The sequence below is a fragment of the Macaca thibetana genome, chromosome 16 (genome assembly GCF_024542745.1).
Source record: "Macaca thibetana thibetana isolate TM-01 chromosome 16, ASM2454274v1, whole genome shotgun sequence".
Lineage (NCBI taxonomy): Eukaryota > Metazoa > Chordata > Mammalia > Primates > Cercopithecidae > Macaca > Macaca thibetana.
The window spans coordinates 76,988,419-77,013,505 of NC_065593.1; the positions used below are offsets into that span (position 1 = coordinate 76,988,419).

At 40.7% G+C, this 25,087-nt stretch overlaps 1 protein-coding gene across 5 annotated transcripts in view; it reads right to left on the minus strand.

Annotated features, from left to right (window-relative positions):
• Positions 1-25,087, minus strand: part of TLK2 (tousled like kinase 2) — a 143,456-nt gene that overhangs the window by 21,763 nt on the left and 96,606 nt on the right. For all 5 annotated transcript variants that reach the window (XM_050764844.1, XM_050764842.1, XM_050764841.1 and 2 more), the window contains 5 exons: positions 23,272-23,424; positions 19,905-19,971; positions 18,120-18,217; positions 16,494-16,575; positions 10,142-10,233 (listed from right to left, as the gene is read on the minus strand). In XM_050764844.1, the coding sequence (XP_050620801.1) occupies positions 10,142-10,233; positions 16,494-16,575; positions 18,120-18,217; positions 19,905-19,971; positions 23,272-23,424 (492 nt within the window). The remainder of the gene's footprint in view (positions 1-10,141; positions 10,234-16,493; positions 16,576-18,119; positions 18,218-19,904; positions 19,972-23,271; positions 23,425-25,087) is intronic.

Below are 25,087 nucleotides of genomic sequence, written 5' to 3' on the forward strand. Positions count from 1 at the left end.
AAAATAATAGGTGCTTTGGCTCCGCGCAGTGGCTCACGACTGTAATCCTAGCACTTTGGGAGGCTGAGGCGGGTGGATCACGAGGTCAAGAGATAGAGACCATACTGCCCAACATGGTGAAACCTCGTCTCTACTAAAAATAAAAACTTAGCTGGGCGTGGTGGTGCGCACCTATGGTCCCAGCTACTTGGGAGGCGGAGGCAGAAGAATCACTTGAACCCAGGAAATGGAGGTTGCAGTGAGCTGAGGTCACGCCACTGCACTCCAGCCTGGCGACGGAGCGAGACTCCATCTCCAAAAAAATAAATAAATAAAATAATAGGTGCTCAAATATTTGTTAAGTGAACAGATGTCAACCCTTTTTATCCCTTTCAAGTTCATTCTATGATAATCACACCTCTTTTCCACTTATACTCAAGTATCATAGATTTTAAAATAACAAGGACAGTTATTTTCCCCCCTCCTCTAAAGCTGATACATGAAATCATATCTGTAAATGTATATATGCTGGGGTAACACCAAAGAGGTCATTTTTATCATGTAAACCCCTTAGGTTAAAGGATTATCTGTTACATAAATCAATTAGCAGTACTTTGTAGTTTTTGTTTTTAAATTCTTCTTCTTACAAAAATAATTTAAGTGCTATTAGCTTTACTTTATTCTAATAAAATATGAAATGTGAGATTATGGAACCCCAGTTGTCTTGGAATGGCATATTTGATGCAGTCATCCACTGCGTAACAACCCTTCGGTCAATGATGCTAAGCCACATATATGACAGGGGTCCCATAAGAGTATAACAGAGCTTCCTATGAATTGAGGAAGAAAAAAAAAAGTACAACAGAGCTGAAAAATCCTATCACCTGGTGACCCAGCAGTCAAGAGGTCACGGCACAATGCATTACTCATGCTTGTGGTGATGCTGGTGGAAACAAACCTACTGTGCTGCCAGCCATATTAAAGTCTAGCACATACAGTTATCTACAGTATATAACACTTGATAATGATAATAAATGAATACATAATTGGTTTATGTATTTACCATACAGCAGGCCCTTAAATAACATCATTTTGTTATAACGCTAACAACAACAAAAAAAAAGTCAGCCAGGCACCATGGCTCATGCCTGTAATTCCAGGACTTTGGGAGGCCGAGGCAGGTAGATCACCTGAGGTCAGGAGTTCGAGACCAGCCTGACCAACATGGTGAAACCCCGTCTCTACTAAAAATACAAAAATTAGCTAGGTGTGGTGGTGGCCACCTGTAATCCCCGCTACTCAAGAGGCTGAGGGAGAAGAATCATTTGAACCTGGGAGGCGGAGACTGCAGTGAGGCAAGACTGCGCCATGGCACTCTAGCCTGGGTGATAAAGTTAGACTCTGCCTCAAAAAAAAAAAAAAAATCAATTCCTGGTCGGCACCACTGTCCATGTGGAGTCTGTGTGTTCTTCCCCTGTCTGCGTGGGTTTTCTCAGGTTATTCTGCTTTCCTCCCACATCCCAAAGGCACATGGGTTGGGTTCACTGGCATATCCACATGGTCCCTGTGTGTGTGTGTGTGCGCATGCACCTGCCATGCAATGGGACGGCATCCTGTCTAGGGTGGCTCCCACCTTGCCCCTGAGCTGCTGATATAGGCTCTGGCCACCCTCAACCCTGAGTGGGGAATGAGTGGGTAAATGTTACCTTGTTTCTATTAATCTTTCTTAAATTTATATAAAGCTCATACATATTTCAACGTTTAGTATTACAAGTGTTTTAGTCTTTATTTAGAAGCTGGGTGATGTTTTTGTGACCAGGAATATGCCACAGGAACTTAACTCATTTATGTCAATTAGCCTATGGTAAAATTGGTTTTGTTACACCTTGTTTCCCTTAAAGTTGCAGTTTCCAAGAACCTATCATTGCTATTAAGCGAGGGCTTACTATACTGCACTTTTTTTTTTTTTTTTTTTTTTTTTTTTTGAGACGGAATCTCACTCTGTCGCCCAGGCTGGAGCGCAGTGGCCGGATCTCAGCTCACTGCAAGCTCCACCTCCCGGGTTTACGCCATTCTCCTGCCTCAGCCTCCCGAGTAACTGGGACTACAGGCGCCCGCCACCTCGCCCGGCTAGTTTTTTGTATTTTTTTTTAGTAGAGACGGGGTTTCACCGTGTTAGCCAGGATGGTCTCGATCTCCTGACCTCGTGACCCGCCCGTCTCGGCCTCCCAAAGTGCTGGGATTACAGGCTTGAGCCACCGCGCCCGGCCACTTTTTTTGTTTTTGAGATCGAGTCTCACTCTGTTGCTAAGGCTGGAGTGCAGTGGCGCGATCTCAGCTCACTGTGGCCTTTGCCTCCCAGGTTCAAGCGATTCTCCTGCCTCAGCCTCCCAAGTAGCTGGGATTACAGACACATACCAGCACGCCCAGCTAATTTTTGTATTTTTAGTAGAGAGGGGGTTTCGTCATGTTGGCCAGGTTGATCTGGAACTCCGGACTTCAAGTGATCCGCCCGCCTTGGCCTCCCAAAGTGCTGGGATTACAGGCATGAGCCACGGCACCTGGCCTGCACTGTACTTTTTAATTATTTAAATTTTAGAGATGGGGGTAGTGGCTCATGGCTGTAATCCCAGCACTTTGGGAGGTTGAGGCAGGCGGATCGCTTGACGTCAGGAGTTTGAGGCCAGCCTGGCCACCATGGAGAAACTCCATCTCCACTAAATATACAAAAAGCAGCAGGGAGTGGTGGTGCGCACCTGTAATCCCAGCTACTTGGGAGGCTGGGGCAGGAGAGACGCTTGAACCCAGAAAGCAGATGGAAGTGAGCTAGATCACACCACTGCACTCCAGCCTGGGTGACAGAGCAAAACTCCATCTCAAAAAAATAAAAAAAAATTTTAGAATGTACTCCCATCTACTTATTTAAAAAAAAAAAAAAAATTGTAACTATAAAACAAACTCAGGCAGGTCCTTCAGGGGGTATCCCAGGAGAAGGCATTGTTATCATAGAGGGTGACAGCTGCGTGCATGTTATTGTCCCTGAAGAGCTTCCAGTGGGACAAGATGGAGATGGAAGAAAGTGATATGGATGGTCCTGACCCTGTGCAAGCCTAGGCTAATGAGAGTGTGCCTTAGTTCTTAACAAAAAAATATTTAAAAAAAAAAATTTAATAGAAAAAAGCTTATAGAATAAGGATACAAGGAAAGAAAATATTTTCATACAACTGTGTACAATGCATTTTTTTAAAGTTAAGTGTTATTTACAAGAGTCAAAAAGTTTTATTAAAAAGGCAGTTTCCACAGCAAAAAGGTTACAGTAAGCAAAGATTTACACTTGAAAAAATTTTTAATAAATGTAGTGTAGCCTTTGTGTACAGTGTTTATAAAGTCTACAGTAGTGTGCAATATTATCCTAGACTCTGACTCACTCAGAGCAACTTCCAGTTCTGCAAATTCTATTAATGGTACAGGTGTACCATTTTTATACTGTATATTTACTGTATCTTTTCTATGCTTAGATATGCTTACATACACAATTAGTAACACAATTGCCTATAGCAGGGGTCCCCAACCCAGTACAGGTCCGTGCCTTGTTAGGAACTGGGCCACACAGCAGGAGGTGAGCAGGAGGTAAATGAGCGAAGCTTCATCTGTGTTTACAGCTGTTCCCCATAGCTCGCATGACCGCCTGAGCTCCTGGTCTGTCAGATCAGCAGCGGCAGATTCTCATAGGAGTGCAAACCCTACTGTGAACTGTGCATGCTAGGGATCTAGGTTGTGTGCTCCTTATGAGAACCTAACACCTGATGATCTGTCACTGTCTCCCATGACCACCAGATGGGACCGTTTAACTGCAGGAAAGCAAGCTCAGGGCTCCCACTGATTCTACATTATGGTAAGCTGTGTAATTAATTCTGTATATATTACAATGTAATAGTAATAGAAATAAAGAACACAATAAATATAATGCGCTTGAATCATCCTGAAACAATCTCCCCCCAACCCCGGTCCATGGAAAAACTGTCTTCCACAAAACTGGTCACTGATGCCAAAAAGGTTGGAAACCACTGGCCTATACTATTCAGTACAGTAACATGCTATACAGGTGTGTAGCCTAGGAGCAATGGGCTATACCATACAGCCTAGATATATAGTAGGCTATACCATCTAAGCTTACATTAAGTACACTCTGTGATGTCTGCACAACAAAATCACCTAATGATGCATTTCTCAAAACGTAGTCCCATTGTTAAGCAACATATGACTAACATGATTAGCATTTTAAAGGTACTTTTCTAGTTTAAAATCATTTCATAAGGAACAAAAGTGTACTGTATAGCCTGACATATTCATATTCTGAATTTTAGAAGAACAACAGAATATGCTTACACAATATAATTACCAATACTATTTTAAGAATGTAGTTCTGGCTGGCGTGGTGGCTCACGCCTGTAATCCCAACACTTTGGGAGGCCGAGGTGGGCAGATCACCTGAGGTCAGGAGTTCAAGACCAGCCTGACCAACATGGAGAAACCCTGTCTCGACTAAAAAAAAAATACAAAATTAGCCGGGGTGGTGGTGGTGCATGCCTGTAATCCCAGCTACTTGGGAGGCTGAGGCAGGAGAATTGCTTGAACCCAGGAGGCGGAGGTTGTAGTGAGCTGAGATTGTGCCACTGCACTCCAGCCTGGGCAATAAGAGCAAAACTCCGTCTCAAAAAAAAAAGTGGTTCTTATTTACAAAGAGATTAACTGTGATATTTTAAGTAATTCAGCACTATTTGGCTTAGGACATTTTGTTATAAGGCTAGTTGGAAAGGGGACACTTTCCATAGTATGGTAAAATAAAACTAAAAAAACAGTGATGTTTTCAGAAACAGGTAAACTACAGTATACCAAAAATACAAAGAAAGTACTCAACTAAAGAAAAGCTGAGGAAAAAATTAGGGGAAGTGGGGAAAGGGAGAAATAGGAATCTGAAAGTAATTACATATATTTTTCCCCAATGGAAACTATTTGGGCTTAGTTTACAAGCTGCCATTTTTGGCCATTTTGCCTCCCCTGATGCTTCATTTCATCATCTTTACGTTTTTCCAAAAAACGACTTGCCAGCACCGAGGCAGAGTGGTGTTAGAACACACACTACCCTGGGAACACAGAGGCCTGGCTCCTTGCTGTGGCTCTGTGGCTTCACCTCTCTGAGCTTCAGTTTCAGCATCACTGGACTGGATGTTTTGAAGTGAGCTTGCTGCAGACACTCGGCAAATGTAGCTTTGGCCTCCCCAACCCCCAATTCCACCAAAGTAGCTCCATACTTGTCTTTTTTTTTTTTTTAATTACACACATATATTTAACAGTACAGTTTTACACAGAGTACTAAGAGCACTTTTCTTCATATTTTACAGAAGGGCTAGAAACATACAGATTTTCTTTTTCTTTTAAGACAGAGTCTTGCTCTGTCACCCAAGTTGGAGTGCAGTGGTGCCATCTCAACTCACTGCAACCTCCGCCTCCTGGGTTCAAGCTATTCTTTTGCCTCAGCCTCCCAAGTAGATAAGATTTCAGGTGCGTGCCACCACGCCCAGCTAATTTTGCATTTTTAGTAGAGACTGGGTTTCACCATATTGGCCAGGCTGGTCTCAAACTCCCGACCTCGTGATCTGCCCACCTTGGCCTCCCAAAGTGCTGGGATCATAGGTGTGGACCACTACGCCCAGCCCAGATTTTCTTTTTTTTTTTTTTTTGAGATGGAGTCTTGCTCTGTCTCCCAGGCTGGAGTGCAGTGGCCCGATCTCGGCTCACTATAACCTCCGCCTCCGGGTTCAAGCGATTCTCCTGCCTCAGCCTCCTGAGTAGCTGGGACTACAGGCGTCTGCCACCACCCCTGGCTAATTTTTGTATTTTTAGTGGAGGCGGCGTTTCACCATATTGGTCAGGCTGGTCTCGAACTCCTGACCTTGTGATCCGCCTGCCTTGGCCTCCCAAAGTGCTGGGATTACAGGCTTGAGCCACTGCGCCCGGCCCCAGCCCAGATTTTCTATTAGTAATCATACACATCACCAAATCTAGCTCCTAAATAGGATGCATTACAATTTGTTTAGAATTTAAAGGCTTAGGGGCAATAAGCAGGAGAGGAAAAAGTATGTACATTTTTGTTTTACAAAACTGACTAAAAAATACATTCAAGAAATAGTAAAGAGAATTTAATACAATCTTGTTGGGTGTGGTGGCTCATACCTGTAATCCCAGCACTTTGACAGCCTGAACTGGGAAGACTGCTTGAGCCCAGGAGTTCAAGACCGGCCTGGGCAACACGGTGAAACCCCATCTCAAAAAAAAGAATTTAATATGATCTCATGTGCCCTGAAGGAGGTAGCACCTGATTAAGAGGGGTAATCGCTATGTCCAAACAATCTCCTACATGGAGCTTCTGCAACTGCAGAGTCACAGAATCATCAGTCCCCTTTCTGCCAGCACACTTGCATTTTAAATTACATTCCTTGTAATATTGCATTTGATAAAATAAGGGTGCTGCTGTCTTTGTTTCTGAGACAAAGACACAGTGGCTCAGGCTTGTAATCCCAGCACTTTGGGAGGCCGAGGGTGGTGGATCACGAGGTCAGGAGATCAAGAGCATCCTGGCTAACACAGTGAAACTCTGTCTCTACTAAAAATACAAAAAAGTTAGCCGGGCGTGGTGGCAGGCACATGTAGTCCCAGCCACTCGGGAGGCTGAGGCAGGAGAATGGCGTGAACCCGGGAGGCAGAGCTTGCAGTGAGCGGAGATCGCGCCACTGAACTCCAGTCTGGGCGACAGATGAGACTCTGTCTCAAAAAAACAAAAAACAAACAAACAAAGAGTTTAAAAATCTAGGGACTAAACAGATCACTGTTTTAAGTTATTTTTCACTCTAGCATGCTATAAATGTATAGCACTTGATCCTTTTAACTTCTTGATTTTGTGCATTTTAGAGCAGAAACCAATTTCTCTTTTTGAGGTACAGAAAACAGAGTAAACAAGAGGCGGCAAAAATTTAAGAATCAAAATGTCATTCAAAGTCCTCGCCAATTAACGGAATTTGAAGAGTGTCGCTGAACCTGTGCCCAGCTCTAAACCTGCATCTCTTACTTCATCAGCAAGGCAATGACTGAGCCATGTTCAACTTTCAACTTATAATCCAAGGGATCCATGTACTACAAACACAGAGACTTTAATGAGAAACTGGAAGAAACTCATCCACCAAAATGTCTTTTACTCTCTTATAAGTTGATATATATTTAGATTTTTCAAAATGCTTGCTTTTATGTTTAAAAAATTAGAATAGAGTATCATACAAAAGCATACTAACGCCAATACAAATTACTTCTGCAAATAATTCTACATGAAATTTTTCCTACTGTAGAATTTTAAATATGTTATTTGAGGGAGTTTAAGCAGTTCAGTAATACTAAATTTTTAAAATAAATTTTTTAAATAAAATTTGTGTTTTTATAATGTAAAAGTAAAATACAATCAGTTTACTTTTTGTTTATGGTAGGAGGAGGAGAGGAATGAAGTGACAGAACGAAATTCAAAATACAACAAAACAAACATCTTTTATTTTCTTTTGAAATTTGCCTTCTTTTTTATCAGAATAAATGTCTTGATTCCAGATGGGACTGGGAGGTCATCCCCATGAATGGAAAAGCAATTAACAGACCTTACTAGCAGGTTATAGCATTTTCATATTTTACAATGTCACAACACTGAAGTATACTACTTTTTAGTTTAATACTGATTTTTTAAAGCACTCATCAATGTCTGTTATGTGCTTGATGTAAGTCTCTTTTTAGTTCAAAGCAGAAAATTCACCATTTTCTATAGCCTGAAATATATGACTATGATTTCACATCACTTAGAAAGCCAATTCTTTCAAAAGAAAGGTGGAGATACTTAAGAATTGTCCCCTCAGTGCTGCTTCCTGATTGGGAGAATAAAAAAAAAGAACTCCCCCCACCTCCCCAAAGCAAGAATGGAGGCCACGAGAACTCACACAACCTCTCCCCAGGGTGTCTGCCAAATGGGAAATGCCCCCTCCTCAGATGAGCTCAAGCACCATGATCCCCTCTCTGATGAGAAAACAGAGTAGAAAGGCACCAACACCAGCCTGGAACTTGAATGGCAAAGAACTTAAGACAAATAAGACCATCCCCTTCACGTGCTCTCTGACATCCAATCCATACCCGCCAGGACTCAGAGTGCTTGCCAACTGTTTGAAGGAGGGACAAGGCCCGGCTTCCACTCCTGTTTCAAAAGGCTAGATGAGCAGAACACCCATCTGCAGTTGCTGTGGTATCCAACACTAGAGTTCTCTGCAAGGTCAGCCAGAAACCTGGATACTCAGACTAGGCAAAATACATACATGTCTCAGCACAGGAACTATGTTCTCGAGGTTGACCAAGGTTGGTCCCTAGAGGGCATTTTTAAAGAGAAGCCTGTGCTGGTCTAACACCCTTAGGCATTCTTAGGGTCTCAACACAGTAGGGGTATTGCTCATTTATAACTGGTCAGAACAACATGCGCTTTCCTTCTCCGAAGTGCTCCTGGCCCCCTCACTACTGCGTGCCACTCATCCCTACATGTCAAGTGACTGGAATGTTTTTATAATAATGTAACTGCCTCTCAGGAGCATCTGGACTGCAGCTGCCTGTCACCTAAGAAACATACGCAGGGTGCCACAGGTCATCCCTTCTCCCTCTGCTAAGCCCTGTTGCTCTTAATGTAGCAGGAACCTTCCCTTCTCCAGTGCTGAGCCCCACTGCCCATCTGTCTGGAACAGGAAGAACTTCTGGGTTCCTGATGAACAAGAGGTATAGAGCAAGAGTTGCCTCGGAGCAGGCTAGAAGCCAACTAAAGGGCTACTTCAAAGACCACTGTTTTTTCCCTTCCAAATTATTATTTATTAAAACAAAAACAAAAAACAAAACAAAACAAAACAAAAAACAAGACTGCCTTTATGGAAACGAGGTGTTTATCAAAAAAGCCCGTCCCCTCCTTTCAGGGGCAGGACTTGTCTGATTCAATACTTGTACCAACAACAAGGAAACAAAACTAAGCCCAGTGGGGAACCTAATAGCAAATTAAGTCTGCATAGCCTCTAAAGCAAATGAGCCATGAACTCCAATGTTCAGGAGCTTGGGGGGATATAGGCAAAACCTGACATTAGTGGATCAAAGCAATTCCCAGCTGTGCAAATAATAACAATTCATTTTAAAGAGGCCCCTCTCCCCGCGCCCCACCCCAAGTACAGAAGAAGACCGCCACTAGTACTATTCTATAGAGAAGCAAGCACAGAAAGTGGGACCCTGAAGACCGAGAACTTTGAGATGGGTAAACTGCGACAGGGAGGAGAACATAGCACAGAGAGGCTGAACAAGTCAAACAGGTGCCACGAAGACACACCAGGTGCCCCCAGTCTCTTCCAGAAGGAAATGACTGAAGTAGCAGAAAGAACCCACCAGCAGCTCCCTAGGGTCTAGTTTCTACAGACAAGCAACCATGATTTCTTTTTTTTTTTTTTTTTGACATGGAGTCTCACACTCGCTCTGTCACCCAGGCTGGAGTGCAGTGGCGAGATCTCAGCTCACTGCAAGCTCTGCCTCCCGGGTTCACGCCATTCTCTTGCCTCAGTCTCCTGAGTAGCTGGGACTACAGGCGCCCACCACCACGCCCGGCTAATTTTTTGTATTTTTAGTAGAGACGGGGTTTCACTGTGTTAGCTAGGATGGTCTCGATCTCCTGACCTCGTGATTAGACTGCCTCAGCCTCCCAAAAAGCTGGGATTACAGGCGTGAGCCACCATGCCCGGCCAGCAACAATGATTTCGAAGGCTTTATTTACTACAGCTATTTCTAGCCACAAAGGAAAGGAAGGTTAAGAGTACTGGGGCTTTGGATTAAGGAAAATCTGGATTTAAATACTAGCTCAGCCACTTCTTGTTACTCCAATTCTGTAAGCATCAGTTTCCTCATTGTAATACTGAGAATACATTTATTATCTTAGGGTAGTTATGAAGATTACATAAAACAAAACCAACAACAATGCATGTAAAGCTTGTAGCATAATGCTCAAACTACAGGTATTATTTAATTTTAAAAAGTCAGACACTCAAGTATCACTTACTTGTGGTAATTCTCCTTTTTCTCATCTCTCCAGTTTTTATTTAACTGGTGAATTTTCACAGCTACGTATCTTTGCTCTGTTAGATCAAATGCCTATAAAGAAAGAGAATAAATTATATACTGGGCAAATGTTAAGAAGAATTACAGGCAACTGATGTGAGCCTTTAACATATAACATAATCAAAGTCCAAAATACATTATTAAATATATCACATACTTGTATCAGTCTTGCAACCATCTTCTTGAAACTTGTGATTAGATAATTTAGAAGTCTCCAGACACACTGGCACCAAGGGATTTAGAACATAAAACCAGGCCAACACCACAAACAGAAAGATAGCCCCTGCCTTCAGAATCATTTCCCAACCATGCTCTTTCTGGACACCATCTACTCCCCGTCTGGGACCCGTCTCTCTTAGGTTGCTCTTGTCCTTCAGTTGACACTGGGACTTTACAAACTTCAAACATCCTGCCACTTTTGAAATCCTAGGGACACACACTGTCTGCCTCCTGGAGAAAATAACCCCTCACAATATACTTCTTTGGCATGATTATTTACAAAATAACCCTGTAATTTGGCATATTGTTTATTAAAATAAAAAGAGAAACAAGAACAAAAAACAGCCCTGCCTTTAGTCCCATCTCTATCTGCTGGGCAAATAAAAAGTGGTTTTGTTGTTGTTGTTGTTTTTGAGACAGAGTCTCGCTCTGTCACCCAGGCTGGAGTGCAACGGTGCAATCTCAGCTCACTGCAACCTGTCTCTCGGGTTCAAGTGATTCTTCTACCTCAGCCTCCTGAGTAGCTGGGATTACAGGCACGCACCATCAAACCTGGCTAATTTTTGTACTTTTAGTAGAGACGGGGTTTCTCCATGTTGGTCAGGCTGGTCTCCAGCCCTCAGGTGATCTGTCGGCCTCGGCCTCCCAAAGTGCTGGGATTACAGGTGTGAGCCACTGCACCCGGCCGAAAAGTAGTTTTTAATTCCAACAATGGATGAAGTTAGTGACACCAAGTCACTTCTCCAGCACTGTCCAGAGGTAGGAACCGGCTTTCCCCAAAGGCCACCACTGCCGGCAAGTCCTGCATCAGCTAGGTAGTGCTTGCTATAGCACAGTGAAAAAGGTAACATGGAGTTTTGAGGAAGCTGGGTGTAAATCATTATTTGATAAAGTAATCTTTCAATTGAATTGAAGATTTCCCTCCAAACAAAAGAATTTATTGCATAGCTCCTTTAGAATAGTTTTTCTTAGTTTGTAAAGTTCAGATTAAAAGCTTACCATTTCAGTTTCAACACTGTTATTACCCATCTGCTAATTTCCACAAATATACAAATACATGAAGGCAACAAGTGCAGAAAACAGTCCATAAATAGGGTGATCACTACTTTACAGATCTTTCTAAACGTAAGTTTCTCTAGGTAAGCACTGCAGGTAGAGAGAGCTGCTTATAGAGAAACTTCCATCATTTATACCAAATTAAAACCAGTATGTTTAAAGTATAAAAACCACTCACTTCAGACATATCTTATTTCACAAAAACTGCAATATTTTTAATTTTTTTATCTAGACAAGTCCTCAATGTGTTTGCCAGGCTGGTTTTGAACTCCTGGCCTCAAGTAATCTTCCCACCTTGGCCTCTCAAAGTATTGGTATTCAGTGTCATTTCCCATCCATTCTCTTTCTGGACACCATCTATTACCATCTGGGACCCATCTCCCTTAGGTTGTCTCTTGTCCTTCAGTTGACACTTTACAAACTTCAAACATCCTTCCACTTTTGAAATTCTAGGGACACACACTGCCTGCCTCCTGGAGAAAATAACCCGTTATTGGGTTAGAGGCAGTAGAGGCCATGCCCGGCCAAAAACGGAAACTTCTGAACTTTTTTCTTACAGAATCTTCAGTCCATCCACAATCATGAATACCATCATGGCTTCACACCAGAAAATCATTTCAAATAATTTTTTAAAAACAGTAAATACCACCCAATTTGTAAGAGTACCAATGCTATTTCAAGCATAATTTTCTCTAACTACACTGTACTTCTAAATCCAAGACACTGTGACCTACCACTGACTTAAGAAAGGATTTTGGAGATTGGAGAACAGCGAAAGAAAAACTAAATGCACACATCACTGCAAGAAGTATTTAGATCTCAGAAATAAAATGTGTGGGGCTGAGCATGGTGGCTCACATCTGTAATCCCAGCACTTTGGGAGGCTAAGGAGGGCAGATCACGAGGTCAGGAATTTGAGACCATCCTAGCCAATATAGTAAAACCCATCTCTACTAAAAAAATACAAAAATTATCCAGGTGTGGTGGCGGGTGCCTGTAATCCCAGCTACTCGGGAGGCTGAAGCAGGAAAATCACTTGAACCTGGGAGGCAGAGGTTGCAGCAGTGAGCCAAGATCACGCCATTGCACTGCAGCCTGGACGATAGAGTGAGACTCCGTCTCAAGAGAAAAAGAAATAAAATGTTTGAAGAAATACATTAGGAAAAAATACGATGATGAAATTACTAAAAGTAACCAGGAGGCACCAAGAACCAATTTTGATGTTTCAAAATTACATACACTTCTAGGTATATATCCAAAAGAATTGAAAGCAGAGTCTCATAGAGATATTTGGACACCCAAATTCAAAACAGAACTACAGGCTGGGCGCGGTGGCTCATGCCTATAATCCCAGCACTTTGGGAGGCAGAGGTGAGCGGATCACTTAAGATCAGGAGTTCGAGACTGGCCTGGCCAACACAGTGAAATCCCATCTCTACTAAAAATACAAAAAAATTAGGTGGCATGGTGGTACACACTTGTAATCCCAGCTACTGGGGGAGGCTGAGGCAGGAAAATCATTTGAACCCAGGAGACGGAGGTTACAGTGAGCCGAGCTTACACCACTGCACTCCAGCCTGGGCGACAGAGCAAGACTGTCTCAAAACAAACAAACAAACCAAAAACAAAAACAACAGCACTATATACAATAGGCAAGAGATGGAAACAACCCAAGTGTCCATCAACAGAGGAGGATAAACAAAATGTGGTACATACAATAAAATATTAAGTGACCTTAAAAAGGAAGCCAATCCTGTTACATGCTATAGCATAGATGAACCTTGAGGACATTATGCTAGGTAAAATAAGCTGATTATGAAAAGATGTAACATGATTCCACTTCTGTAAGAAATCTAAACATAGTCAAATTCAGATTAACAGAATGTAAAATGGTTCCAAGGAGGAGGAGGAGGGGGAAAGGAAAGTTGGTTAATGGCTACAGAGTTTCAGTTTTGGAAGATGAAAAAAAGTTTGAGATCTATTTCACAAAAACGTGAATGTACTTTACTGAACTATACACTTAAAAATGGTTAAGATGGTAAATTTTATATCTATCTTTTTATGATAAAAAAATTACAAAGAAAATAAACTAAGAATTAAGAATGAACATAAATAAAAATGAAGAAAGCAGAAAGAATGAAAGCAGACATTAATGAAATTGAAAACTAACGAAATAGCAGATTTCATCAACAAAAAAGTTGATTCTTAGGAAAAAATTAATAACAACACTGACTAATCTCTAGCCTATCAATCAAGAAACACAAAAATAAAAATTTTACAAGAACAGAGAAGTAACTAGGATGTGGAATATCTATCTATCTATCTATCTTTTTTTTTTTTTGAGATGAGTCTCGCTCTGTCGCCCAGGCTGGAATGCAGTGGCCGGATCTAGGCTCACTGTAAGCTCTGCCTCCCGGGTTCATGCCATTCTCCTGCCTCAGCCTCCCAAGTAGCTGGGACTACAGGTGCCCGCCACCACGCCCGGCTAATTTTTTGTATTTTTAGTAGAGACGGGGTTTCACCGTGTTAGCCAGGATGGTCTTGATCTCCTGACCTCATGATCTGCCTGTCTTGGCCTCCCAAAGTGCTAGGATTACAGGCATGAGCCACCGTGCCCAGCCAGTGGAAAATATTTTTTAAAACTCTAGGCCAAGCATGGTGGCGGTAATCCCAGCACTTGGAAGACTGAGGGGTGAAGATCACTTCAGGCTAGGAGTTTGAGACCAGCTTAGACAGCACAGTGAAACCCTGTCTCTATTAAAAAAGAAAAAATATATAAATGAAATAGATTTCCTAGAAAAATTAAATTACCAAAACTGACTTAAGAGAGAGAAAATCTGAATATATCAATAGTTGTAGAAGAAACTGAAAAGACAGCCAAATGTTTTCCACTAACTCAACATCTCCCAGGTGATTTTTCTTTTCTTTCTTTGTAGAGGCATGGTCTTGCTATGTTGCCCAGGCTGGTTTCAAACTCCTGGGCTCAAGTGATCCTCCCGCCTCGGCTCCCAGAGTGCTGGGATTATAGACATGAGCTGCTGAGTCTGGCCTGCCCGAGAAGTTTTTATGAGTCAACTCTAAGGAGCCAACAATTCCCAAGTGATGAAAAGGGTTCCAGAGCATGGAAAAAAGAGACTTCACAACTCTATCTAACGAGCTAGGATAATTATGACATCAAATTTTGACAAAGCTGCTTGCATACAAAAGGTGACTATGGGCCAATCATACTTATAAGCACAGATTAAAAAATACAAATAAGATACTAGAAGCCAGGTGCAGTGGCTCATGCCTGTAACCCCAGCATTTTGGGAGGCTGAGATGGGAGGACACTTGAGCTCTGGAGTGGGAGGTTGCAGTGAGCTGAGACTGCACTGCTGCACTCTAGCCTGGGTGTCAGAGTGAGACAATGTCTCCAAAAAAAAAAAAAAGGCACTAGAATATCAAAACCAGTACGGTAGTGCACTAATCGTAATACAGTTCTGGAGATGAACAGTGATGTAGTGATGTCAGTTGCACACATTGTAAAAGTACTTAATACCACTGAAACATATACTTAGTAAAATCACAGTGGGGTGCAGTGGCTCACACCTGTAATCTCAGCACCCTGGGACGCCAAGGCAGGAGGACTGCTTGAGCCCCTTAGTTGAGACCTGCCTGGGCAATGTAGCAAGACCCTATCTCTATAAAATATTTAAAAATTAGTGCACTGGGCCTGTAGTCCCAGCTACTCAAGAGGTTGAGGCAGGAGGCTTGCTTGTGCCCCGCAGTCTGAGGCTGCAATGAACTATGATCGTGTTACCTCACTCCAGCCTGGGCAACAGAGCAAGACCCTGTCTCTAAAATAAATAAATAAATAAAACCGCAGTTTAAAAAAAATTAGAAAGAAAACGGCAGAACTAGTTTTAACATTTTTATTTGCAATGAAAACTATTTTACTAAAAAGATTTCCCATATATAAATTCATATGGGCATAACATAAATCCTAACAGTTAAAGCTGTACATCTGAAAGGTACAGCTGTGCAACAAAGACTACTTAATAAACAATTCTATACTTTACAGACAGGTGCCAGAAACATGTAGAAAAATTAAATCCACATGTTATGGATCTGTAGCTATATTTAAAACATACTGAATCCCTCATTTGGTAAAAATCAACCTGGAGGCTCAGCAGCCTGTACTTCGCTGGCCCAACTGAAGCACTCTAAGCCAGAACACTCTTTCAGACTTCCAGTGCTAGTAAATGATATTAGAACACTTCTAAAACAAAAAGCCGGTTTTCCAATTTTAAAAAATCTATTCTTATTGGAAATAGGTTTGACACATCTATTCTGTACAAGAAATAAAGATAGCACATACTCTTTTCTAACAAATATGAGGCAGAAAGTACAGAACCAGAACAAAAATCATCATAATTCCACCACCCAGTATACTTCCTTCTTGTTTTTTAAATTTATAATTATTTATTTTTCAAACTTGAAAATGACAATACTGTATTCTGCTTGGTCACTTAGGGTTAAAAGCTGTTTTCCCAAAGACACAGGTTTTTGTTTGTTTGTGTTTTTTTTGTTTTTTTTTTTTTTTTTTTTTTTTTTTTTTGAGACGGAGTCTCGCTCTGTCGCCCAGGCTGGAGTGCAGTGGCCGGATCTCAGCTCACTGCAAGCTCCGCCTCCCGGGTTTACGCCATTCTCCTGCCTCAGCCTCCCGAGTAGCTGGGACTACAGGCGCCTGCCACCTTGCCCGGCTAGTTTTTTGTATTTTTAGTAGAGACGGGGTTTCACCATGTTAGCCAGGATGGTCTCGATCTCCTGACCTTGTGATCCGCCCGTCTCGGCCTCCCAAAGTGCTGGGATTACAGGCTTGAGCCACCGCGCCCGGCCACTAAGACACAGGTTTTTAAAGTTTTTGAATTTCAACCAATGGATACCAACCTATAATTATCAGTATTTTTAATGTTCTCCAAGTTGGTAAGAGCCGATAATTTAACTCCCAGTCTTTGTATCCAGTTCCTTATACTTACCTTGTAAACTTCACTGAAACCTCCTCTACCCAAAAGATGTAACAACAAATATCTGTCATTTAGCGTTGGATGATCTTTAAATCTGTGGAAACAGGGAACATGGAACACCCTGAGATCATGGACTACAGTCTTCCACGCTTGCCAAATTCCCAGAATATCTAACACATTATACATACAATTATAGCTACTGTTGGTAGTTTGACAATCAACACCAACATGGCAAATACTGAGTATAAAGTTACACAGTTCAAAGAGGCAGTGTAATTACAATGAACAGCACTAGCTGCAGAGCCACAGGACTTGGGTGCTGGTCTCAGTGTAGCTACACTAGACCTTTCTTGCTCCTCCTGCTTTTTTCTGTCCTGCTATACAATGAGGGAGGGTAGATTAGAGTAGACCAGAGATTTTTAAATTGTGCTACTTGGCTCCTCCAAACTGTTCAAGGGCCACATGTTCTCACCATTTCAAAAATACATACAGTAAATCCAAGACACTTGCTATTTCCTTAAAAACAGATTTGATTATAAAGTGAGTCACATGTTCTATGTGCATTCATTATTCTCTCTTTAAGACAGATATAACTGTGTTCCCCATATTAGATTCTCTTGGGTAGTTTCTTAGTAATATGATAAAGAAATGACAAATTCTGGCAAAAACAAATTTAAAAATATTTGTACCTAGTTCCTGATCTTAAACAATCTCACTATTAATTCTGAAATTACTTTACATGGATTCTAAGAAAGTAGCATGCCTATTTGGAGAGACATTACTGCACGGTGGTTTGGATGAAAAAGATCCAAGTTTAACTCTTTGGTCACATTATTTATGAGTCCCTGGTCAAGTTAATTTACTTTCTCCAAGCTTGTTTTCTGATTGATGTATTAAAGATGACTGAGTTATCCTGCGGATTAAATGAGAGCACTAAGGGCACTTAGGACCAGGCCTGATACACAGAGAGTTCTCAGAAAGTGGTACCTGCTGTTGTCTGCCACTTTAACAGAAAGAAAGGTCCAAAGCTCATATAAGCCAAACAAAAATACACAAGCTGTGGCTTTATGAAAAAATGTTTCAGGGTCCAAAAAAAAAACGGGGAAAAAACAGATTACTTATAAAAGCCGCTTTCTACTTTCAACCTACTTTGCCCAGTTTCAATTCATCTACAATTAATGTACTGAACTTAAGAGTCTTACTTAAAATGTCAACACCTGAATGGCCCTTAAAGGTCATTCAGAAACTGAGTGTCATCTCAACCCAATACTCTTTCCACAACACCACACGGTGACCCATCTTCCCTTTCTTAAGGCTCTGTAGGGAAATCTGAATATGCCACATATCTCAACCATTTACAATTACGAAGCCATATTGTTTTAGTAACCTCTACTCATGTAAAAATGCTCTACGTATACCCATATGTACTTAATATATAAGTTTAATACAACTGTATATTTAAACCAAGGCAAATCATAATTTTGTTTACAAAATTGTATTAGATGCTACAAAAGAGCTAAATACACTATGGAATCATTTATGTAACTTACATTAAGCAAACACATTATTCTAGACCATTCAATTCATAACATAAAATGCTTAGCAATCTCCAACCCAATGTACCCCCAAGTAGCTTACTGTGAATTATCTTCATTATGTATCCTTTTTAGTTCCCTGATATGTAGATTTCTAACCCTTTCTAGCCTCTCCAGCTCTGCCTGGATCTCTGCTTCCTCCTAAAGCGAAAAGGAAAGAAATAGCACAGGGATCTTATTTCAAAAACAATAGCAGACATTTATCTTATGAAAGGCTAGAGGAAGGTGCTTTGCATTGAAAGATTTCTTTTTAAGCAATAAGAATTTTAATCATAAAAATTAGCCCATAGAAAATAATAAAATTCAAACCATACAGAGGAGTTCAGTGAGAAAAGTAGAAGTTCTCTACCCTCTTCCTCCCTCCTCTCCATGCCCACTCCTGAGATGTAACCACTATTAAGTTTCTTACACAAGTTTCCAGGAATGTTTTGTGCATATATACACAGACATGGAAACATTTTTTACAAAAATCAGGTTATCTATCCAGTTCTCGTCTTTAAGCGTGGATTACACTTGGTGCCTTAAGTTCTACTTATTTTTATGTTTTATTTTTTGAGACGGAGTTTCACTGTTGTCGCCCAGGCTGGAGTGCAGTGGCGCGATCCCGGCTCACTGCAACCTCTGCCTCCCAGGTGCAAGCGATTCTCCCGCCTCAGCCTCCCGAGTAGTTGGGATTACAGGCACACGCCACCATACCCAGCTAATTTTTTGTATTTTTAGTAGAGATGGGGTTTCACTATGCTGGGCAGGCTGGTCTCGAACTCCTCACCTCAGGCGATCCACCCACCTCAGCCTCCCAAAGTGCTGGGATTACACGTGTGAGCCACCATGCCCAGCAAGTTCTACTTATTTAATAAGCTCTGAGAACCCAGTGGGAAAACAGCATGAAAACTAATATGTGAAATAAAAAACAAAAGCACACATACCAAAAGCAGTTCAGTAAATCCTTACTGACCATTATCACCCATAAACAGCATTGACCAATGTATGGGCTTCTGAATTTTAAGAGCTGAGCAATCCACATCTAAGATATCTCAGTGAATATCATCAATAACAAATTCTATATTATGTGCCTTTGTGTTTGAATAAGGTTTGGCGTAAGACTTTCTCTTTTGAGCTAGTTTAGGCAAGGAATAAGAGCTGCTATGTGATTTAAAATATGATTTAAAATCTTCACATCAATTTCAAAATCATCTGCTCTTATTATATATTAAAATTTTACTCCAAAGATAACCACTTGGGAAGCCTTATGATGTATACAGAATTATCTGCTCACAGATCACTGGGGAAAAAAAAAACACTCTTATTGGGTTGCTGGAATTGACTTGAAAATGGAAAGATAGGCCAGGCATGGTGGCTCACACCTGTAACCTGTAATCCCAGCACTTTGGAAGGCTGAGGCAGGCAGATTACTTGAGGTCAGGAGTTCGAGACCAGCCTAGCCAACATGGTGAGACCTCGTCTCTACTGAAAATACAAAAATGAGCTGAGTGTGGTGGCATATGCCTGTAATCCCAGCTACTTGGGAGGCTGAGGCATGAGAATCGCTTGAGCCCGGGAGTTGGAGGTTGCAGTGAGCCAGGATCGTGCCACTGCACTCCAGCCTGGGAGACAGAGTAAGACTCCATCGCAAAAAAAAAAAAAAAAAAAAAAAAAAAAGAAAGAAAATGGAAAAATATGAGTTCTACCATTAGGCTACAAGACATGACATGAAAGCAGTCACTCAAGCTTTCTGCTGCTATGTGCAGCTACTATGACCAGAGAGCTTCAACCCCAAATGTAAACTAGGTATCACATTTCTCCAGGGAGATTTTCTCATTACACTTACCTTTTTAAGATGACCTAATCTGAGTTTGAAGATTTCTTCTTGTTCATGGTATTCTGCTAATGTTAACCTGAAAAACAGTGGTAAGTTTCAGTAAACTACTAGAAATCATAGTTTGCTTATTTAAAGAGAAATGCTCAAATATACTATAAGACATATGCAGTTTCAGTCTCAGTTAAAATGACTGAAAGACAGGTTATCTTGTAGTCCTTTGACAAGAGAAAACTTCTGTGATTTACCAGATATGATGTGAGGGAAGAACTTCAAAGCCAAAAGTCTAATTTGCAAAATATAAAAAAAATAATAAGTGAGCCATATTTTAATATTATTTTTGAAATGAGTTTTGTCCCATATATTACTCAGGTGAAAATTCATTCAGAGAGAGCCAAAAATTGTCTAAAAATCTTTTAGAGGGCATAACAATAAGCCAATGGATTTTATTATTCTTGTTAACACTTAAACCTTGATAGTGTAATAACAAAGAGAAAGATATAGCAGCAAATTAGAGTCTAGGATTTGGAGTCTGAGGACTAGGGTTTAAAGCACTACTAAGCCGCTGGCGATGTGACCTTGGGCAAGCAACTTTAACCTCTTAACTCAGTTTCCTGAAATGCAGCAAGTGATAATACCTATCTAAGAAAGCGTTGCGGCTTACATGACAATGTACACAGAATATTGAAAATGCTATTTAAATCAACTCTCAAAGGGCTAACTTGATGGGTATTCATGTGTTTCATGTTCCACCTACTCCAACAGCATCCTTATATCTCAAGAATGAACAAGTGGCCAGGCTGGGTGGCTCACTGTAATCCCAGTACTCTGGGAGGCTGAGGGGGAAGGACTTGGAGCCAGGAGTTTGAGACCAGCCTGGGCAACAAAGCAACACTCCGTCTCTGTGAAAAAAACAAGAAAGAAGTTGGGCATGGTGACACATGCCTGTAGTCCCAGCTACTCAGGAGGCTGAGATGGAAGGATTGCTTGAGCCCAGGAGGTTGAGGCTATAGCGTGCTATAATCATGTCACTGCACTCCACCGCAAGAAACAGAGCAAGACTCTGTCTCTTAAAAAAAGAAAAAAGAAAGAAAGAAAATAAAAAAAGATGAACAAGTGAGAATTATTTTTTTCTTCCATCTCTACCTTTTTCGCATTCTAGAAGCATATACAGATATTTAACATTTTTAGATACCACTGTTTAGATATATTCTAAATAGCAGAAGAAAGAGGAAATATCTATCCTATCAACCAGAACAGAGCCTTTGAGGTCTAACTCAAGAAAAAATAGAAAGAAGAAGAAACTCACCTACTAGGGCTATCTCTTTACAGATGTAGAAATACTTGTATCTATTACTCCATTCCACACCAGCAAAAAACAGATAAATAAAAAATGATGGCTAAGAATTCTCTGTCTGAAACAGGTTCAGGGCCAAGAAAGGATAATATGACTCACTCCAAGACTCCAGAGGCCTACTTCTGGCTTCTGGTCAAAGTAAGAGCCAATTCACAGATACTCTAATTAAAAACTGGACTGAAAGCCTTCTGGATTGGATTTTACACAGGACTCCAGATGGCAACTGCTTACACATTACTAGCCTAGATAGAATTCTAATTATTGTTCTGTGGCAAAGAAACAACCTATGCCTTCTTTAGCACTCCTAAGCGAATGGTTTTGTGCATTAGCATTAAATAATTTTCAAATAATACTAGAGGGAAAGTCCCTTCACAAAATAAACACAGGAATCATGAAAGAAAACCTTGGTCAGATTAATTAGCCTAGACAATCTTTCAAATCTGAGCCCCTACTTGGACTTGCTGAAAGGAAAATACTTTGTATTTAAGACTCTATACTCTTCCCCTTTTCTCATTCTGATTATTGCACTTGACTAGTCTTTAAAATCAAGGGGAAAATGTTTTATAACATTTGGGCTGGGTTCAGTAGCTCGCGCTTGTAATCCCAGCACTTTGGGAGGCCGAGGTGGGTGGATCATTTGAGGTCAGGAGTTCGAGACCAGCCTGGCCAACATGGAGAAACTCCATCTCTACTAAAAATACAAAAACTAGCTGGGCGTGGTGACGCACGCCTGTAGTCCCAGCTACTCAGGAGGCTGAGGTAGGAGAATCATTTGAACCCGGAACACGGAGGTTGCAGTGAGCCGAGATAGCACCACTGCACTCTGGCCTGGGTGACAGAGTGAGACTTCGTCTAAAAAAAAAAAAAAAAAACTATCTGGAGTTATACGAATGAAGAGGTTTTCCAAGTTCATTACGCACATTTTTTATCGCTATACTTAATGTAAGTATTAGTTTATTCGTCTGTTCATCTCACCTAAGTAAATTGTGGGCTCCTAAGGCTGGGGCTGTATCCTTTAGCTCTGTATTCCCAGAAGGGGCCTAGCATAAAATAAGTATTTAACACAGACTTACTAAACGAATATCAAGGACAAGACTTCCCAAAACATCAGATACGTATGGGGTGAGGATTGGTGTTAAGCCATGTTTCTCAGTAGAACGAAAGAAGATGCATTTCTAGGATGCCACAGACTTTTAACAATAATGTAATACAAGTATTATTATACCTGAAGTGGATTATGTGTTGTTTTTGTGAACTAATACGAAAACATAAAACAAATGACATATTAATTGATAAGTTATATGATATACATTTTCTTTGAAGCTATCTTTGGATATGAAACTTACTTTCAGTTAAAGAGAAAGGAAGAAACGAATGGAGAAGGCAGGCATTTGTGCTTAGAATTTTCTACTCCTATACATGGTAGCTATGTAAATATTGTTGAGTGACAAAGAAAAAGATGACTATACTGCAGTTTAAGATACTGGTGTTTTCCTTATATTCCCAGAACACGAAACAATTCTGATGAGATCAAGTTGTGGCTTATTGGGACAATATCCTTTTCTAACATAACAGGTTTTCGGGGCGCTTATCCTAAGTTTGCGACTATTAACGAAATGCTCTTTTGACCAGTAAAGAGCATTCTTCTGTTTGAAATAGCAGCCAGGTAACTCCCATAAGACGACTAGTATACCACAACCTGGAGCCACAGGTAAGCAATAATATCATTTCAGTACAATGATGTCTTATTTGTTAACCAGGAGTGGCCAAAAGACATGATGTCAAGTGACATTACTTTTCCCTCTCATTCAAAATGCCCTAAATAAAGAGCAGCTTTAAGAAAATCAATTAATTTTATATGGCATTTATATGAGTTGAGCAAATCCATTAATGTAACTGAAAAGAAGGTTTAAACCTGAGTGAACTCCAGAATTTACAACTATTGCCGGTGGCAATCAACAGGACATTTGTATTTGGGGGTGTGGTGTGGTGTCTCAGCGTTCACGTCAATAAAGAACATACGTTTCATTTTCAGCTCCATTGGTCTTGCTTTTCCGCTGTTTTTGCTCATTGGTTGCAGGAGGGGCCTGACCCATGGCAGGAGGTTTCCGCTTTGCTAACATTTTCCGTTGTCTTTCTATCTCTTCCCTCTGTGAATTTATCCTTTCCTGTTGCCTAGAAATACAAAAGATGTTGCACAAAGAAAGTCAAAAGTTTTACCACAGCTATGGAACACACACAATTTGTCACTTGTGTATCCAATTTCAGAAAAAATAAGCCCCTTTAAGTCAAGAAGAGATCTGGTTTTAACTTCAGATTGGAAGGGCCAAATAATCGGTGATAGATGTTTTCTGGGAATGAGTCTGTGCTTTAAGACACTAGTTATTACTATTTTCAGAGTGGGCAGGAAGGAACGTATCAAATTTCTATTGTGACCTTATTTTCTGACTCAAAAGGAACAATTTTCTGATTCCTTTTTAACAGCTAAGAAAACAATTCTCTGATCTGAACCCATTAAAAGTAAAAATTGTATTTTAAAAGTTGTAAAATGTTCCAAGTTCTTTTTTATTTTTCTTTGGATGAAAGCTTCTCAGTTTTGTGTAAAAAGATACCAAGTTTGTAGGATGCTAAAGAAAGTAAACAAGATTTTCTTTTAAGATCTATCCTTTATTCTAGTCTAAGGGAGCCATTACTACTCTACACATCAACCCCGCCCACTGATACAGTGACACCTAAATTAAGTTTTTAAAAGACAAATACATTCAGAGAAAGCACAATAAAGTCTTCAACTAGTAAGAACTCCTTAGGGAATAGGGAACAAAATGAATTAGCATAAAACATATTTTACAGCGGCAGTTAATCTAACACCATTACCATTAGAGTATTTCCTAAGAAGATGTCAAATTTTTCTGTGATTAACTAGTTTACAAATTAGAGACCAATAAAAACTCCATTAAAAAAAAAACAAAAAACACTTTCTCTCATGTATCCTACCACCTAACAGATATTAAGGTTTACAGACTTGGTATATAAAAATAAACAAAATTGGAGATTAACCATTTAACAGGCTAGTCTTTAAGTCACTCATCATAATTGACAGTCGAATGATAGCTCCCTTCTCCTTCTCCCTCTACTGTGCTTTTCCTCTCATTCTCTTTTGTGGAAGCAACCTTCATTTTTGTGGAATAATAAAACCTTTTTTTTGAGAGAGTCTCACTCTGTTGCCCAGGCTGGAGTGCAGTGGTATAATCTTGGCTCACTGCAAGCTCCATCTCCCAGGTTCAAGTGATTCTTGTGCCTCAGCCTCCCTAATAGCTGGGATTACAGGTGTGCACCACCATGCCCAGCTAATTTTTATATTGTTTTAGTAGAGATCGGGTTTCATCATGTTGACTAGGCTGGTCTCAAACTCCTGACTTCAAGTGATCCCACCTCGGCCTCCCAAAGTGCTGGGATTACAAGTGTGAGCCACCATGCCTAGCAGAATCTAATTTTTTAAAACCTACTCTCAAATGGAAGTTGCTCTACCCTCTTCCCTGAACACTGTTTTCAGATCTTTTCCAGATTTAGTACAGTGTCTTTCGTGGAAGAACGACAAGCAGAAAACCAAGATTACTCTAGGGTAGATACCCACAATACAGCTTATTTGCACATATCTAGAAGGGCAATGCTGTATGCAAGATTAACCTAATCAGAGTATTACAAAGCAACAACTAGTCACTTGATAATACTATGCCCTTGGCTTCAGGATGAGCCAGGTCACTGATTAGACATCAATTGAACAACAAAATGAAAATTATAATTCAATAATTTTCTGTTCGCCTGAAAATTCTTTTTG